General features: G+C 38.2%; 1 protein-coding gene across 4 annotated transcripts; it reads right to left on the bottom strand.

Annotated features, from left to right (window-relative positions):
- Positions 1-6250: 6250 nt before the first annotated feature.
- LOC103441634 (probable helicase MAGATAMA 3) lies at positions 6251-14205 on the bottom strand. 4 transcript variants are annotated; one of them, XM_070826486.1, is made up of 9 exons: positions 13948-14205; positions 11694-13125; positions 10373-10561; positions 10102-10197; positions 9849-10008; positions 9603-9735; positions 7762-9522; positions 6934-7648; positions 6251-6751 (listed from the first exon to the last, which is right to left on the bottom strand). In XM_070826486.1, the coding sequence occupies exons 2-8, from the start codon at positions 13051-13053 to the stop codon at positions 7220-7222; spliced, it is 4128 nt and encodes a 1375-aa protein (XP_070682587.1). In that variant the 5' UTR covers positions 13054-13125; positions 13948-14205; the 3' UTR covers positions 6251-6751; positions 6934-7219. The 4 variants fall into 4 exon arrangements, with proteins under 4 accessions (XP_070682587.1, XP_070682589.1, XP_070682588.1 ...); XM_070826488.1 differs by having other exon boundaries at positions 6251-6731; positions 13948-14107; XM_070826487.1 differs by having other exon boundaries at positions 6251-6776; positions 13948-14107.
- Positions 14206-19065: the final 4860 nt, after the last annotated feature.

Raw genomic sequence — 19065 nt, forward strand, 5'->3', positions numbered from 1 at the left:
TTTTTACCCTTTTAGATTTTATATTGATGAAGGGAGTTCTCTTAAGGGTACTGCTATCCACATATTTTTTGTACCTCTCTTGCACTCTCTGTTAATTTAAGTTATTTGATTTTATTTAATTTATTTGATTCGATGACCGGAAATTTAAGAGAATGTGTGGAAGGTAAAAGCAAATGTGTTCATAAATTTTCTAGTTTTCTAGTTTTGATTCACCTAATTAACAAATGCCTTAATCAACAGATAATATCACTTGTTTCACCTTAATCGAATGATACTATTGAGCAGTGCATCATGTTGCATCTTGTACTTCTAAATGCGGGGAAGGACAATACTTGGGTACTGCCTATTCGGTGCCCAATTTAGTCACTATATTATGTGGCCCAATAAGATTGTAACATCTGTCCATTTATACTTTCTCAAATCAATGTAACCAAACTCAAACTTTTCCTTTAAACATGTGACCAAAGATAACCTTTCTTCTTCCTCCCTTCCTGACAACACCAAAGATCTCAGCCCCAGCCCCTTTCTCCTCCATCAAGCACACACACTCCTTCCTCCAACGTTTCCATCGATTAAGGCCAAATCGAATATGACCTTGCAGGGCCGGCCCTAAGGGTAGCCCAAGTAAGTGCCAGCCTAAGGTGCCCAATTTTTTTTTATATCATGCAATTAACATATAAATACAGAAATTTGTTGGTGTAGTGGAAATGTTCGGCTTTTTTTTTTTGGGTAAATTACATAGTAGCCCCTCAGGTTTGAGGTCTATTGCAATCGTATACAACATCTTTAAAACATTTCACTTTCATACCTCAAGTACTATTTTATTTCAATTTCATACAACCGTTAGATTTTCCATCCATGGATCTGTTAAATGCTGACGTGGCTGCCACATATATGACACATGGCTGCCAAATGTCTGCCACGTGGCAAATAAAATAATTTTTTAATTTTTAAAAAAAAAAAAACATATCTGCCACCTTTTCTTTTTCTCTTTCTCTTTCTTCTTCTTCTTCTCTTTCTCTTTCTTCTTCTTCTTCTCTTTCTTCTTCTTCTTCTTCTGGGTTCGAACCTTTTTTTTTTTTTTTTTCCTTCTTCTTCTTCTTCTTCTCCCTCCTCCTCCTCTTTCTTCTTCTCTTCTTCTTCTTCCTCCTTCTTCTTCTGGGTTCGGTCCCTTTCTTTTTTCTTTTTTCTTTTTTTTTCTCTTTCTTCTTCTTCTCTTTCTCTTTCTTCTTCTTCTCTTTCTCTTTCTTCTTCTTCTGGGTTCGGACCTTTTTTTTTTTCTTCTTCTGGGTTCGGTCCCTTTCTTTTTTTTTTTTTTCTCTTTCTTCTTCTCCCTCTCCCTCCTCTTTCTTCTTCTCTTCTTCTTCTTCCTCCTTCTTCTTCTGGGTTCGGTCCCTTTCTTTCTTTCTTTTTCTCTTTCTTCTTCTTCTCTTTCTTCTTCTGGGTTCGGTCCTTTTTTTTTTCTTCTTCTTCTTCTTCTTCTTCTTCTCCCTCCTCCTCTTTCTTCTTCTCTTCTTCTTCTTCCTCCTTTTTCTGGGTTCGGTCCCTTTTTTTTTTTTTTTTTCTTCTTCTTCTTCTTCCTCCTCCTCCTCCTCCTCCTCCTCTTTCTTCTTCTTCCTCCTTCTTCTGGGTTCGGACCCCTTTCTTTTTTCTTTTTTTTTTCTTCTTCTTCTTCTTTCTCTTCCCTCCTCTTTCTTCTTCCCTTCTTCTTCTTCCTCCTTCTTCTGGGTTCGGTCCCTTTCTTTCTTTTTTTTCTTCCAATTTCAGGTTTTTTTAAAAAAAAATAAATAATTATTTTATTTGCCACGTGGCAGACATTTGGCAGTCACGTGTCATATATGTGGCAGCCACGTCAGCATTTAACAGATCCATGGATGGAAAATCTAACGGTTGTATGAAATTGAAATAAAATAGTACTTGAGGTATGAAAGTGAAATGTTTTAAAGATGTTGTATAAGATTGCAATAGAGCTCAAACCTGAGGGGCTACTATGTAATTTACCCTCTCTTTTTTTGGGCCTTAAATTCGAAACATGGAACTACCTTTTTAGTCACTAGTTTTTTCTTGTTTTTCAAATTTACTCTTAATTCATCTGTCCAACTCCCAATTTACTCAAGTCCCCCTTGCAATCTTTTTTTTCTTTCAACTTTCCATACTCTCCATTTCTATCGAATGTTTAAATCAACTATCACATGGTCTTGAAGATTGTACTTTAAGGTAATCAAAACTATGAATTTATATGTTGCTTTTCAATAATTTTTTAGTCAATGGATTATATTAATATTCGATTCATTAATGTTGACGCATCCCAGACCAGCTCCGTCGTAGCACAATATTGTCTGTTTTTGGCTTATCATTCCCTCACGGTTTTGTTTCTGGGAATTTAGACAAGAATTTCCTAATGGATCACCCATCCTAGAAATACTCTCGCCCAAACTCGCTTAACTTCAAAGTTCTTATGGAATCTGAAGCCATGAGCTCTCAAAAAGCCTCGTGCTATATGAAAGGGAGTATGTACATATAAGACACATCACCCCCTCTCCATTGGTCAATGTGGGATCTCACAATCCACCCCACTTAAGGGGAACCCGGCTTCCTCGCCAGCATATCCGTACCGAATGGCAGAGTGGCTCCGATACCATTCTGTCAACCACTGAGTATCATCAAAGGTTCACGGATTTATCCCGTTACTGTCTCGAGACTGTTGTTAATCCCCAAGAGATGCTTCGTTTGTTTAAGAGGGGAACTCGCAAGAAACTGCGTTCTATGGCAACCACTACTCCATGTGCTACCTATTAAGAGTTCTTCGAGGTTTTACTTTGGGTTGAAGATTTAGAGAATGCTCTTGATGATGAGGATGAGGATGATGACAGGAATGCTCAAAGAAACAGTATCATGGGGCAATCCTCGTTTGGTCCACGAAGGACTCAGAACTTCAAGAAAAGCGGAAACAGCCCTGGATCAACCAGCGGTGGTTCTAACTCTGGTACACCTCATAGAGGCGGCAGATCCACTTAGAAGTTCTCGTGTGAGTTCCCAGAAACAAAACCATGAGAGTGTGGCCCAAAGCGGACAATATCCTGCTATAATGGAGCTGATCTGGGATGTGACAAATGTGATGTTGATTTTAGAAAAAAAAAAACAAAGAGAAGCAATTGGTGTTGTTGAAGTTATTATACTCGTCAATCAAGTTTTATTATTTTTCACTCTCAATCTTAGACTCTTGGCTGCAAACATTTAGTACATTTGCATCTAAAAACATGAGACATGTAATATTTGTATATTTATCTTCTTTTGAGTTTTGATATTAACTTTAATGATAATTGACATGGAAATAGAATTTTTTATGTATTTAGTGAATTCCTTTTATACATATCAATGTCTAAAGAACTAAAGATATTCATAGAATATTAGGCCTCCAATTTGAAGGCTTGCCTAGGGCCCCAAATTCTCATGGCCCTGTGACCTTATCACCACCAACCTATCTATGCATCAAATCTCAGTGCCCTAGTATTTTCTAGACTTATCCTCTGTGACTCAATTTCCAAATTTAATTGAAGATCATGTTTAATCGAGAGTCGGGTGCTGATTTGGTCGGATTTGCGGAGGAAGACGTCAAATTTGTAAAGGAAGGGCAACGAGGGAGAAGATAGGTTGGAGGGGACAAGGGTGGTTCGACGGAGGGGGGAGGTTGGAGGAGGAGGAGTTGGGATGGGATCCGATCAAGGGCTTTGAATATGCAGATTGGCCATAGCAGGGGTAAAGGTAGGAGAAGGTGGGTTTTTGTTTGTTAACATAGCAAAGAGTTTGAGAAAGAATTAAATAGACATGTGTTACAATCTTATTGGACCACATAATATGATGAGTAAATCAGACATTGCCTAGCCAACACCCAAGTATTGTCCTATAGGGAAATAGGCGGAATTGTGTTCAACCTGAGTGGTAGTTTAATATTGCGACTAAGGATATGTAATTTAATAATACAGTTTAATGATATTCTTTTGTTGTATTTATTTTCACTTGTAAAAGAAAGCTCTAAGGTTCGATTTTCAGCAAAGACGAAATCGAACCAAATTATTATGGGTAACTTATTGTGAAGCTTGATCTACTCAACTCCTTAATGTAAATAATATCATATGTGGTAAAACAAAATATCAACACTGATCTCCATATTCAAAATAAAATAATTTCTATTGTTTGACAAAAAAATACCATATACAATCACAGTTTTTTTTTCCGTCTGTTACTTTCTCAATAATTTACCTAATTCAAACACAAAAATCCCATTTTCAGTTACTTTTCCCACCAACCATTGAAAAGGCCTTGAGGTCCATCTTCAATCATGGAAGGCTATTTTTAATCCAGATCTATTTAATAGTTGTAAAAGGGATAATATTTTAAACAATTGTTTCAGGGTATTTTTTTTCCATTGTAGCCATGGAAGGTTATATATTAGCCCTTTTTATTTTAAGGATGTGCTATCCACACATCATTTTTTACTTCTCACACACCCACTTAATTTCTAACCGTCGAATCAAATGAATTGAAGAATATAAAATGACAAAGATTAAAAAGGGATGTGTAAGAAGTAAAAACGGACGTGTGGATATCATACCCTTTATTTTATTACTTTTTAGTATATTGAGAGAACTGTGATAGAGTGTTGGGTTTATATCCATACATTTCACATTTAAAACTGTTTTCTCTCTGAAATTACTGTAATACTTTCAAACCCTTCATTTCCCCTTAATAATAATATATTTCTCTTAAAAATAAAATAAAATAAGAGAAACTATATATATAGTCACTCATTAGCTGGGCTCCCCAAAAAGGAAAAGCCAAGTGTCGGGGCTGGCACTTTGAAGAGCATTTCTAATGTAGGAAAGCCTTCTCGGACAATAGACAACTCAATCCCCTTAAATAAACAGTAATTATCTGCAATGAATAGTAATTACCCAAATTCGTATTAAAATATTAGTTTTATTTTATAAAATAATAAAAGTTAACTTTATTTTTAATTTTGAATAATAGTAAATGATTAGTTGAAAGTATTCGAAAATATTGAAATGTAATGCAAAGTAGAAGAACATTGTTAAATATTCATAGAAAAAAAATTATAACTTTTTATATTTTTAATTAGTTTTTTATAATTTTTAATAATTCAAATGGTGGCTGACGTCGTCAGCCTAATGTCACATAGGCAGGGCACTGGACTAGATGACTATTGTCTGACTTCTCCATCAGGCTCGCCTTAGATCTAATTGCCCGAGTGAGCTGGAGTGTTTTGGGAAGGGGGGAGAGTGAATTTGATTGCCTATCCCCAAGACAATAAGCAACTGAAGAATTGTTCTTAAACCCTTCCGACGGCTGAGTTGAGGCCTAAAATATGCCCATTTGCAAGAAAAACTTTTGGTTGGAGACTGATCTGTATCATTTTGGAGGTAATATTGGTCAAATAGCTTTGGTTGGAGATGCACAATCGCCACCATGCCCAAATTGCCCACACAATGTACAACTCAGAGATTTGATTATTCAGCAAAAGGCGGCCAGAGGATTCAAAGTACACATCCACCAAAAAATAAAAGATTCAAAGTAGAGATCATTCATGACCTCTGCATGTTGCTACTCTGGCAATCATTTACATGTGCCATGTGACATTTCCTGTCCTTTACAAGACAAGGGTGTGATCCTAGTTAGGTCATCACATCTTGTGATGTAATCAAATCACCACTGTTTTTGGATTGTGTTGTGAAAAAAAAATGTTTTTAAAAGTAGCAGGAGTAAAGCTACTTCTGCTTTATGCTGTTTTGAACTTATGATTTTGATAAATAACTTTTTTTTTTATTTACCAAACAAAAATTTAGGCCCAACTTTTTTAAATACCACCTTTAAAATAATTTCAAAAATACCAAACCAGCCCTTAGTCTAGTAATACTAGTTTTTCTAATGTTAAAATACGTCCCAAGTTTGAATTTCCCTCCCTGTCAAACCCCAAAATTGAGGAGAAACAATGGAACTAGAATTTGAATGAGTGCTTCATCATTATCCTAGTTCGCTCCTCATGTGATTATGCGACCAAGATCACCATTGTTTTTGGTCCTATTACTCGAGAAGCAACAACAAACAACAAACTCGCTATTAGCTCTAAATCTAATAGTAGTACTCCTCATCATGTTAAAATACGTCCCAAGTTGGAATTCCCCTGCCTGTCAAATTCCAAAATTAAGGACAAACAACGGAACAAAAGGCAAAAGCATAAAAGGTAAATTTATATTCGATTCCACAACTGAAAGATGTTATGTACATGTTAGTTGACACTACAAATCGATTTTTCTTTCTAATGCAATTTCTGTACTTCCACCATTTCTATACAGAAGATTGTTGTAAATGCCACCTTTTGGCATGTATGTATGTCACTAACTAACCTTCAAACAACAGGAGGACAAAACAACATATTCTTGCGTATCCAGACCACAACAGGAGGACTAACCTTTCGTCTACTATCTGGTCACCGTGCACGTCCGAAAATGTCCATAGCATCATTCAAATGGGAACTTCCTACATTAAACCGTTTAACTAGCCACCGGCGCCAAGAATGGAGGAGTCGGTGAGTATGCTTCCGCGAACAGAGCTTTTGAGTCATCCAGAAGCTTTCCCCTTTGTATCTCTGTAACTGAAGTCGTCAATTGAATCAAAACAGGAGCGATATTACCGTAACACGAAAAGCATTGCTGTGACCACCATATGATTCCTGAGTTATTTGGGGAAAAGCGTTGCTGTGACCACCATATGATTCCTGAGTTATTTGGTATCCCATACATGAGAAGTTATGACACTAAAAGGGAAAAGGAAAACTACAGAGCTATAAAGCATTGGTCAAATTATAAATACATGTTTCAGGGTTTCAGCACATCAAATGATTTATCGTCTTACCTCTGAAGATTGTGAGGTGGTGAATCGTCGGCAAAAGCAACTTTATGCACAGGCCGACAGCCCCTGCCAAGTCCCCCTTACTGCCAAACGCCTCAAGTAAGTGAAAGAATATGCAGCACAAGGCTCGGCCTTTCAGATTTAAGGCATCAACTTCAGAGATCGGCACAGGAAGCTAGTCCTCCAGAAGCCTTCTGGCAGACGAGCAAGAGCTGCACAATAGGGAAAATATAGAATGCCAAAAAGCTCCAATGATGCAAAAAGAGGATTCAGAACCAACAATCAATAGCTAGATGTCTCTCCTTCCCACAACCCCAGCAGGACCATGCTTCTTCTGTATACCATACTGCCAGGCATCTCTAGATTTATCACCTGATTGATCAAAGTCGTCCAAGGAATTCTCATATGGAGGTTTCATAGGCCGGTAACTTCCATTCCTAGAAATTACTGATACACCCAACTTCTCATCATCTTCTGACGGTGTTCCTGACCTTGATTCCATGTGCATATCCATTGATCTATGCCTTGGTCCACCAGACCTGAAACCCCTCATATTAGAGGAAGGCTTTCCTGGTAATGGAGCATAAGAAGGTACCTTTGGTACCCGAAATTCTTTGGGAAGAGTTTCTATGTCCATAAAACAGTTCCTGGCTTTGGCATCAGTAATCAATGCAGCCCAGTCATCACACTGCATTAAGGCACTTGCATTCCCCATGACCTGTTAAAATATCCAGATTGAAATTAAAAATGCAAAGTATGTATGTGCAGGTAGAAGGTGCAAACTTGTCTGTAATTAGTATAAAAGGAGGACAAAATAGAAGAAATCCATACCCAAAGAGCCCTTCTTGCACGAGTGAGAGCTACATTCATACGGCGGATATCTGCTACAAAACCAACCCCGTGAGTTGAAGCTCGCACACAGGACATGATAATTACATCACGCTCTTGGCCTTGAAAAGCATCTACAGTGTTGATATATATATCCTTCCCTTCCTCTGAATTTAAAATATCCTCAAACTCACGTTGGAGGCATTTGAGTTGCAATTTATATGGTGTGATTATGCCGACAGAAACTTTCCCCAAACCCAATGCTTTCAAGGACTTCTGGAGATGCTCATACAAGCGCACACAAAACTGTGCTTCGTGTATGTTCTGATAAGAGACAGATCCCCCTCTGTGGGACTCCCGTCCATGGGAAATGTCAAAAAATACATAAGGTCTAAGTAAAGGGTCCTTGTAATAGGTTTCATCAGGTAAATTAGCAACACTTTCACTGTCAGTGAGGCGTCCTTGGTAGAAGTACCTAGAAGGAAAATCACGTATTTGGGGATGCATCCTATACTGCACAGATAACAACATTGTTGGACATTTTGCTTGCTGGAATCTTTCGAAAAGACTTCTACTGTATAACAAGGTCCCAGCAGCCTTGCTGATAACTGTTGCGGGAAGCTGCTGAGGATCCCCAACAAGAACACATCGTGCAGCACCAAGAGAAAGGGGAGGAAGAACTCCCACTTCACTGGCTTGCGCTGCCTCATCAATCACAACCATATCAAACCCATGAGAAAGACGAGAGAACAGCTTGCGACCACTGCTTGAAACAGTAGTGAAAACAATCTCAGCCTCATTGGCAAAACTTGCCTCAAGATTAGCTCGAGCTTCTTCCAAGTTAAAATTGCCACCAGCACGAAACTTGCTTTCTAAAATAAACAGGCGAGATAGCTCAACTAGAGTTTTATCCCTGTTTTCAACAACAGCTGCAAGAATCTGCAGCAAAGTATCTCGATTCTGGTCCCGAGCCACCAAAACATCAGGATCAACACCAACTGATCCTTGGGAACGAACAGCAGCAGCTGCAACAGTAAGGTCTCTTTGAAGATTAGATATCTGCACGGACAACTGAGCTTCACGATTTCTCAACTGATGCATCCACCCTAAAACTTCCTCACGGTTCTTAACCAGAAGCTGTTCAGTTCTCCGCTCAACGGATACAGCCTGGGCAGCACGTGTCTGTGAATCCACACCTACTCGGGCTACATCAGGTCGATAAACTTTCATCTCGCCATCAATGAATCCACGGTCAAGAACACGGGAAAGAAGCTCATCTGTTGCAGCATTAGAAGGGGCGCAAACCAACATTCTAGGCTTTGGACAGAGCTTGGGTAGTGTACGAAGGAGATTCTGGTCCATGTTCTGAAGAACCTCATCTATTGATCCCGTAGCAACATTATCAAAGTTGGTCTCACTATTTTGCTTATAGCTTTCAGGTGCTAGTTTCTTCAGCAAAGAAGTGTAGTACTGCTGATACTGAACCAGATGGATGACGTTTAGCATTCCCCAGACCGTATGTGTCTTACCTGTTCCTGGAGGTCCTTGAACAAGTGTAAAAGGCCATGGATCTTGCCTCTTTCCACCACTTGTACCTGCAGCTGTATGCATTGCAGCCCATTGGATTGCTGATAGCTGGGGCCCATTAAAGGTCCTATGCAAATGATCAATGAAATTCGGTGTGAAGCATTCTGGCATAGCAGGGGACTGCTGCTCGTATTTTGGAAAGTGTTCAGGACTGGGCCGTAGAATTGCTGCTTGCATCTGTTAAATTGTTCACTCAAATTATTATTCACAGGAAAAAGAAAAAGAACATGGTCATTACTGATGCAAAAATTTGTCACCTGCATATTCAGACGACGAAATGCATGCAGTGCAATATACTCGCGCTGGGTGGTTGCTAGAGAACCAAGCACAGTTAAATACCAAATTCCTTTGGGCTGTAGCTTTCTTAGAACATGATCATCATCAACCAAGCTGGAAAAATAATATCAGAGAGAGGAAAGAAAAAAAATGTAAGCATATTTGCTGCAAAAATACTAAAGGAAATCAAACTAATAATCCAAAATCATAGGAAAAAAATATACTACCTGTTAGAATCATAGGAGTCCCCAACATAAAAATGAAGGATTGCCCCTGGGGGATCACGAGTATCGATAGGAATATGTCGCCGGACAGTACCAGCCACACGCCCACTGATTTCAGGCTCCTCATCACCCTCAGCTGAAGAGTTGTTCCTTTTGGATCTGACTGCTTGACATAATAAGAGTGAATGTAAGGAACATATCAAAAGCATCAATATCGAATGAAATGATTTCACAGAAAAGTATTCACATATCAGACCTGATCCAGGCCGAGGAGTTGAAAGAACTGCAACATCCCCCTCTTTAAATGTCCACTTGCATTCACTAACTGGAAGGACTATTACATCATACCACCCTAAGCCACCAAAAGTTACACCTTAGTCAGTTCACAGAACCACAAAAAAAGCACGGGTACTATAAGCTATACTGGACAACCCTAAATACATGGCTAGCCTATTTTATTTTCATTATTTCTAAAATCTGTACCCTGATATATCACTAAAGTAGGAGGAAACAAATTGGACATGTACCTCTCTCTCTCCTTTCAATGCTTCTTACACGAACAGTTATATGAGCATCTCTAGAAACACCCTCTGTTAATTCCTCCCAGGTGCTGTAAAGTTGTGCACGGCATTCTTCAAACAGAAGCGGTTCAAATACTCTAACATACTCCTCAACAGATTCAAACTTTTCAGGAACACATTGGAGGTCAGTCTCCCCTGTTGCAACAAAAAAAAAAATTCAGTGGAAAGAAAAATGATTTTGAAGGGGAAGACAAAGGTAAAACCACAAGGAATAAAGGATAAACGTATATTTGCTAGGCTATGAGAACACATAACATAAAAAGCAACGATATAAGAACCATTTACATGTACCCTGGTCGCAGCCTACCAACCAAAGAGAACTTCCACATGAACTAGAAGCTGTACAAGCTTTCAGCAAATATAAGGTTTAGAAAATAAATAAACAAATAATCACAGAAATATAGGTTACCAAAACAAAATTACAGGTTACAGTTGAAACTTCAAGTACTTAAACAAACAAGAAACCTACAATAACCAGTTAAAATTCCACACAGAAAATGTAAACTTGAAGGCTGCTCTTAGTATTAGCTACAGATTAAATATATTATGTTGGCTCAATAACAATTAATACTATGAAGGAAAATCCTCCCAATTGGCCCTCCTGATAATTGCACACCCACCAAATGGAGCTGTTGAGATCTTGTCCACTGTTTGGGGGCCTGAGCAATAAAATATCAACTTTTACAATTTACAAGCTATAGAGAATCACAGTTACCAATTCCTTATTTATTAGAAAATAAAAACCAAATAATGCATGCTGGTCTGTTGTGTGTGTGTGTTTTTCTAAAGCTTGTCCGGCGGCTGCTGCTCTGGGGCAGAAATATATCAAAGCATGTAAAACTTCAATTGAAATATTTACACACCCCCAACCACCGCCCCTCCAAAAAAAAAAAAAAACTAACTAAAGAGATTGAAGATAGTAGGAACATTACACTATGAGAACATTTGCACACAAGAGGGTATGTGATGATGATACGGATTACAAAGTGAAATTGAGAAAATCAATGAAATATGTTAACATGGAATCTCGATTTCACAATATAATTGTCATCACCTTCCAATCTTTGTGTGCTATGAATCTCATAATGTAACAATTGGAGGGGCATGGATCACTGGCATAAGAAAATTCGGAAAGCTGTTAACACACATGGCCTAAAGTTCCCAAGAGTAAAAAGAAAGAAAGAAAGAAAGAAAAAAAAAACTGGGATACATGTTACAACTATTCAACAGTAATGAACATAAACAGAAATACAACATTACTTTATACCTGGGTGATGCCAAAACTTCTCATTTGTAACCTCCCTTATAAGACGCTCAACTGATGTGTCTTGGTATGTGTTACTGATTGCCGTTTGCTTCTTGGCAGGAAGAAGTTTCTTGTTTCCAGATTTGGAATCCATGGAGCTTTGAGTGATCAGTGCTGGCTTCCTATTAGCAACATGTGAATTCTTCAGCTGCCTTGTATCCGTGGGCTGCTTCCATGAACTCTGCCTTGGAATTGGCGGTAAGACCTCTGTGGAAGGATCATTGTCAACATTTTGCCTTCTGGTCCTAGATAGTGATCCATAACTAACATCCCCGTTAGTTTCAGACTTGGAATCACTAGACTCTGCGGCAGTTCCTCCATCATTACATAAAACATCAACTTGTTTCTGGTCCTTAATCATTGATTGTGACTGCTTTTCCCCAACACAATCTGCAGGCAGAGTAATGGTACGAACGTCCTTCAAAGTGCGAGTTGTAACAGGTGAGGGAAAGGTCTGTCTTCTTGGTGTTGAACTTTTGATAGTGCCAGCTTGCTTAACATCATCCAAATTAAGGAACATTGTCTGTCTATTACGTTTCTTTCCCAGCTTTGCTTCATTCTGTTGGCTCAGCTTCCTCTTCATTGGATTATTTGCACACTTGAGTGCATGGCTTGCTTCAATGCCTTTAACTTTTTCTTGTTTCAAAACCAATCCGTGTTCATCCTGACCATCCATGGCTGCCTGACCTTTAACATTGCTGTCTGAAATGCGGCTACTAGTACTATTCTGATCATCTACTCCTAAAGAAGTATGACTGGTGTTCTTATCCTTGAGACCTTCTGAAGTTTTAATATCACAAGAACTAATATCTGGAGCAACACCAGAAGCACATTCAACAATCCCTCCCGATTGTCCTTGTAAACTTGTACCCTGTTCATGCAAACTGCCAGTTCCACCTGCTTCAGCAGATCCCTCGGCATCATCAGACCACTCTCCTTCTTCTCTTTCCACAGATGGACCATTTGCAGAAGCAGAAGCTAAACATGGTACAGGTTTCATGTCCTCATCATTACTTGATTTAGATACTGATGTATATTTGGGATTACTATCTCTTGATTTCTCGTCAGCATCACCTTCAAAGCCATGAGCATTTTTTGGCCGAACAAAAGGTTGAAAACCTGACACAGACGATGCATGTGAAAAAGCATGATTATTAACAATTCTTGGTGCAACGGCTGCTACTGCAAGCACTTCTGAAGTGTGGGGGTTTGAAGAAGGAAGTGCCTTTTGTGGCTGGAAGCTGAGGGCGCCATCACTCTCTTCATTATCCTCGGCAGGGGGTTCATTGAGATCAAATAACAACCTTCCTCGAGAACCCATCTCATATGTAAATACATACAAATTAAACCGTATTTCCAAAAAGGTTGAACTGGTCAATTTCGTGATTCCCTCCTAAGGAAAAATTCAAACGAAATGCATACAGTTAGGAAACAAGAAAACATCACAGGATAAACGCTCGCATTAAATGGAACAAATTGGTATTAAAACATTAATCAAAGAGTTATAAAAGTTCAGCCAATTCTACATGCCAGATCAAGGAAACCAATCAATCGACAACGTTACAAGAAGCAATCCAGTATCAAATAATAATAACTAAACCACAAAACACACACACACAACACACACAGCATGCTCAAATTAACAGTTATCAAGCTGGAACGATTTCGAGAACATGAAACAAAATCATACAACACATTAATTTCACAAAATTATTACTACTTCAGAATGCATAAATTGGTTTTCCAAACAGCACATAATCAAATAAGCATAATTTACATATATACTACATATATACAACCTAGCAGAATAAGCATACACGAAACCCTAACAAAAAATAGAAGGAAAATAAAACCCCCAAATTTGAAAACGCAGTTCCTGATCCAATTAAATTCAAAATTGCCTACTCAGATTGAAATCCCAATCCCAATCCCAACCTGCTGACCTAGCTTTTCGTTTCTAGGGTTTCATCATCAATAACCAAACACTCCAAATCCCAACACAAATCCGAAATCTCAAAATCCCAAATCCCACTCCCATCCAAACAGATCCACAATTCCTTCACCCAAATGTTCATGCATTCATCAAATTACTCCCACCTAAAGATTTAGTCTCTAATCAAATCCCATTATTCATGCTACTGATCCTCCGCATCAACAAAAATTAAATTCGGAAAAATTAAATTAAATTTTAAAATATATTGGGCAGAATTATTACCTCTTTTCAGAGCTTTCGTGTGGTGTATTTATCAGATGGAAAAATAATAATTATTTAATTTAACCAAAATTAAATAAATTTGGGAGACGGAGGACTCGCTGTAGGGTGAGGGTTAGAGCGAGAGAGCGAGCGAAGCTTGAGAGAGAGAGGAAAATATGAGAGAAAACAAGGCGTGGTGACGGGTTTATATAGGAAATATCAAAGGCTTCGCCGGCCGGTTTTATCTCCGGCCACCGTTATTTTATTCCCGGCAAATTTAATTTCTATCCATTATTTTAGTTTATTTATCCTCTCGAGGTTGTGAAATTCCCAAACCGCCCTCCCGTCCTCCTGCTTTTAACCGACTCTGTTTTCCGGGTTTGAATTTGACTAGGCATGGCTTCCGGAATAAGGACCAGGGTAAATTCGGGATTTTGGCAGCGGCGGATCAGGGCAATCTGGTGGGGAAATTTTGTGTGTAGTACGCTCACAGTGAGAATCTTATGCTCCATGGGCAGTTCTCTCGGGTTCGGCTCTGGGCCACTAAACTGCCACGTGTACGGACAGGATTTCTGATCTATCAATGATTCCTTAATTGGATTTTATGAGGGTTTTTTTTTTAGGAAAACTAATGAAAATGGCTTGAAAACTTTGAGTTTTAATGATAAGGACAAAATAAAAGGTAAAGTGAATAGTACCAGGATTGACTTTTTAGTGTAAAAATGTGATTTTTCGTTAAAGTGAACAGTACCGGGTGCTTTTCGTTAAAGTTCCTTTTTTTTTTAGTGGTGGCGCTTGGAACGGGTGTAATACTTTCAAAATGCTTAGGGTAGAAACGTCATTTGGACAAAGGGGTGGGTACGATCTCACGTGCTTTCAAAGCAGAGGAAGAACACAATACCATTGTGGTACAACAACGCTGTGGGATTGCGTTTGGGGCACGCAAACTCGAGGCGCGTGGGGCATGCGGTCACTGTTTTAAATTTTAGTTGAAATTAGAAATAGAAAACCACCTCGTGTATTTGGACGAGGAGCCAGATCCTTTCTGTGAAAATTCTGAAGATTACTTCATCGTATTCATTTATTATGCATCGTGTAGACAGTTTTTATCAGATATTATTTGTATTTAATTTAAATAAAAAAATACAAAATAACTTTTTACTGCAGAATTACAGATAAACATATACCATGAAATGATCCCGAACCTATTCCCCTATATTCTTCGTTTGTTGGCAATTACTTAAGGTCACTTGATAACGTGTGTAAAATGCCATGAATCATGACTAGAGGCCCAAGGCCATAAAATATTACTTATATTTTAATTATGGAAATAAGAAATTATGGAAAGAATCTAAATTAGGAGGAAAAGTCTATTGTGAAAGACAATTATAGCCTTACATTTCATGATGGCATTCGTTGAGGATGGTTACATATTCATTTATTTTGGTAGTGACCAAAACTCTAATGTGTATGTGTTTGGGCCCAAAATAATAGTTTGGGCCGAGTATAGAATCATTCTCGGCCCGAAAGGCCTTGCGATAAGAATACCATGGATCGTTTAGTACGAGGGCCTCCAAACCTAGGTCGGCTAGGTCATAACGCAAGAAGGCGAGTCCTAATGCAATAAGGAGTCTCGGCAAGACCCGGAAGCGAATCCGGCTCGGTTAAGGACTAGGTTCACAATCCTAGTGAAAGTAGGACTGGTCGAGTTTGTACTGATCAGGAGAAGAAGACCTAGTCCGAGTAGGTTTTTAACTCGACCTTGGGGGGCCGTTGTTATAAATAGAAGAGACTGCGCATCATTCAGGCCCCTGCAAAATAAATACAAAATTGCCATGCGCAAATTCTCACAACTTGTGATTTTTCTTTTTCCTTTTTCGCTGACACATCTTCCGTTGGCATCAACAGCATTGTGGAAGCAACCGGTGATATCTTACGTCGGCATAGATAGCTCTGTCACCGTAGAGTCAGTCGGTCTCGCAGTATCTTCCGTTGGCATCAACAGCACTGCAGCGAGAACGATTGATTACCTATCCGAGTCTCGGTCGAGAAGGATTTCTGAATCCTTGTTGGTCGAGGTCATCTCATCAGCCTTCTCAGCAAAGTGAGGTGTTACAGTTATTACATTCGGCACATTGAAAGCCGAATTTGATATTGAACTTCGTAAGAATAGTAACCTTGTCTTCAGGTTCGAGAGCCCAAGAGGCCGAGACGTGTTCCTTTCTCGGCCGCAATCGCAAGACGCAGAAGTCAGCCGCGTACCCAACGCAACATCAACAAAATTTACTCCTCGGCCGAGCTCGGCCGACGAGTTGGCACGCCCCGCATCCATCGAAGGACGTAGTTAGCTTATAGATTACTCGGCATGCGCACCACGTAGGCTTGGTAGTTTCTAGGGTCAACAGTATGTCATTGAAATTTGGCTAAATCGCGAAAATAGTTCCTGAGATTATATAACACATCGCTTTGGTCCATGAGATTTCAAATCAATATAAGTGGTCCATGAGATTGTCCATCATCCACCATTTTCATCGTTTATTTAAAAACTTCATTAAATGTCCCGAAACTCTTGGCCGGAAGTTTGGACAATTTTCAAAGCTTCGTAACTTAATCGTTTCTTAACCAAATTTGACCCATAATATATAAAAATAAAGATAGGAAAGTGTAGAATAAGATTATACCTATTTAGAAGCCCAATGGTTGCCGGAGATGGTCGGAAAATAGCCTCAAAATTGACTGGTCCGAGAGAAAACTGAAAAACTCGCCGAAAACTGGTTAAACTTTAAACATTCATAACTTCTTCAATACTCAACGAAATCAAGTGATTCAAAAACAAACATCATACTTCTTGATGAGACAAAGAGAATGGTACCTTTTTTTATGGTTAACTCGTTGTGGTTTGACTGAAAAATGGCTCGAAAGTGGCTAACTCGAGATCAAGACAGCCACTTTAGAGCCATTTTTCAGCCAAACCACAGCGAGTTAACCGCTGAAAAAGGTACCATTCTCTTCGTCTCGTCGAGAAGTATGATTTTCGTTTTTGAATCACTTGATTTCGTTGAGTATCGAATAAGTTATGAACGTTTAAAATTTACCCAGTTTTGGGCGAGTTTTCCAGTTTTTCCTTGGACCAGTCAACTTTGAGGCTATTTTACGACTATCTCTGGCAACCATTGGGCTTCCAAATGGGTATTATCTTATTCTATGCTTTCCAATTTTCATTTTGATATATTATGGGTCGAATTTGGTTAAGAAACGATTGAGTTACGAAGCTTTGAAAATTGCCGAAACTTCAGCCAAGAGCTCTAGGAGTTTTTAATGGAATGACCAAAATGATAGAGGATGGACAATCTCAGGGACCACTTCTATTGATTTGAAATCTCAGGGACCAAAATGAGGAGTTATGCAAATCCCAATGACCATTTTCGCGATTTAGCCTTGAAATTGTAATGTTGTCAAAGCTATTGTTAGATGATGTTGACTTTCAAGAGAAAAAAATTGGTTTTCTTTTCTTTTTAGGTTACAAAATTTTATTGATTTGCGTTGAATCAAAAGTTGGTGGGTGATTTTCTTATTATTTTGATATATTGTTGTTAATGACATGTTAACATAAATATACGATGAGAAATTCAGAGAATATATTGAGAAAATGTATTCTCGAACTTGAAAACCTCCTTTAGAGAAAGGCAATCATCACTCGCTAACTCCATAATCACTCAAGAAAAAGATATATAACTTATCTTGCACATTGATTCAATGCGACATTTGATTTTTCCTTATGTGCTTGTGTCGACCCTAAAAATTAGAATGCCTAAATGGCGTGCAAGCCAAGTAACTAATGAGCTAACTATATTCTTCAGTGGTTGATTGCTGATGTGGGCATGCCAACTCGCTACCAAGCTCGATTGGGCGAATAAGATGAATGTGGTTATGTGAAACGCGTTGTTGACTACTACATCGACCGACTTCGGCCGAGAAAAGAACGTTCTCAGTCTAGGGTTCTATAACTCAAAAATAAGATGATGCAAATCACTACTACATTCAGGATCTTATGAACCAAGTTCAGCAGCTTCAACTATATTTGTGAAAATATAAGTAAGTCGAATCGGTATCAAAACTATAAGGACTTGTAAATAAAATATGCAGTTTAGCCGAACTTCAATAGATACTTGAATAACTGATCATAGAACATTCCACTTTGACAATAAGCTGATGAGGTGACCTCTTGCAGCTCATTTTTTCAATGAAAACCATACACTTTGGCTGTATACTACTTACAAATTATAGAAAGAATAAAATGTTACAATTCCAACAATGTTGTCTAAATAAGGGTGTCCTATATATTGTCTAACCATATACCTAGATCTTTAGGTCTTGTTTGGTATCTAGGAGTTGGATAGATCATCAGATTCAATGAATGTAAAATAAAAAATTAATGTTAAATTGCATATTTTGTTCAGGTTGAAAGAAGAAAATGTAATGGTCATGAAGAAAAGTTTTCCCTCCCATCCTACTATTTTTGTGAGAATTAGAATAGTAAGCTTCTCTCGTAACTATGTAATTTATATCTTCAATATGGACAAAGTCTGCAAGTTGACATTTGTTTAAATATTAAACATTCATTAAATGTAGTGAGTAATTTAATCCAATTCAATCCTAAATATCCAAACAATATTGGTGGCTACAAAACAATGTTTGCTTGCATTCAGACTAAAAGCATAACCTCATATTTGTCCTCTCCATGGGCTGCTAGAATTTGAATCTTCTTCTTTTTTTGGTTAAAACAATTGCATTTTTTTTCTCAGTTGCCTTTGCAAACCATATCTATATTATTGTAGTTGGTTTATCATTAGGTTGGCATGAATATATATTCTTTTCCTTGCATATGCAATATCCACACCACAAGCTTAAAAAACACCAAAAAAGAAAAGATAATAAATTACTAAAGTGCATGGTTCAAGATATAGACAACTAATTCGTCTCATAGAGGTCTCAAAGTAAGAGTAATATATAATCCATTGTTAATCATCTCCGGATTCTTCTCTTTAATTTATGTTTTTTTATGCTGCAAGTCAAATACGACGAACTTGAATTAGACATAGCAAGGGTCAAGTCTTATGAATATAATTATTCATTTCC

This window comes from Malus domestica, chromosome 08, assembly GCF_042453785.1.
Source record: "Malus domestica chromosome 08, GDT2T_hap1".
NCBI classification, from domain to species: Eukaryota; Viridiplantae; Streptophyta; class Magnoliopsida; order Rosales; family Rosaceae; genus Malus; species Malus domestica.

Coding starts and splice junctions, on each gene's coding strand:
- LOC103441634 (XM_070826486.1), bottom strand. CDS start 13,053: ATGGGTTCTCGAGGAAGGTTGTTATTTGATCTCAATGAACCCCCTGCC. Junction 10,562..11,693: donor GAAGTTTTGGCATCACCCAG/GTATAAAGTAAT, acceptor TTGTTGCAACAG/GGGAGACTGACCTCCAATGT. Junction 9,736..9,848: donor GACTCCTATGATTCTAACAG/GTAGTATATTTT, acceptor TTATTTTTCCAG/CTTGGTTGATGATGATCATG.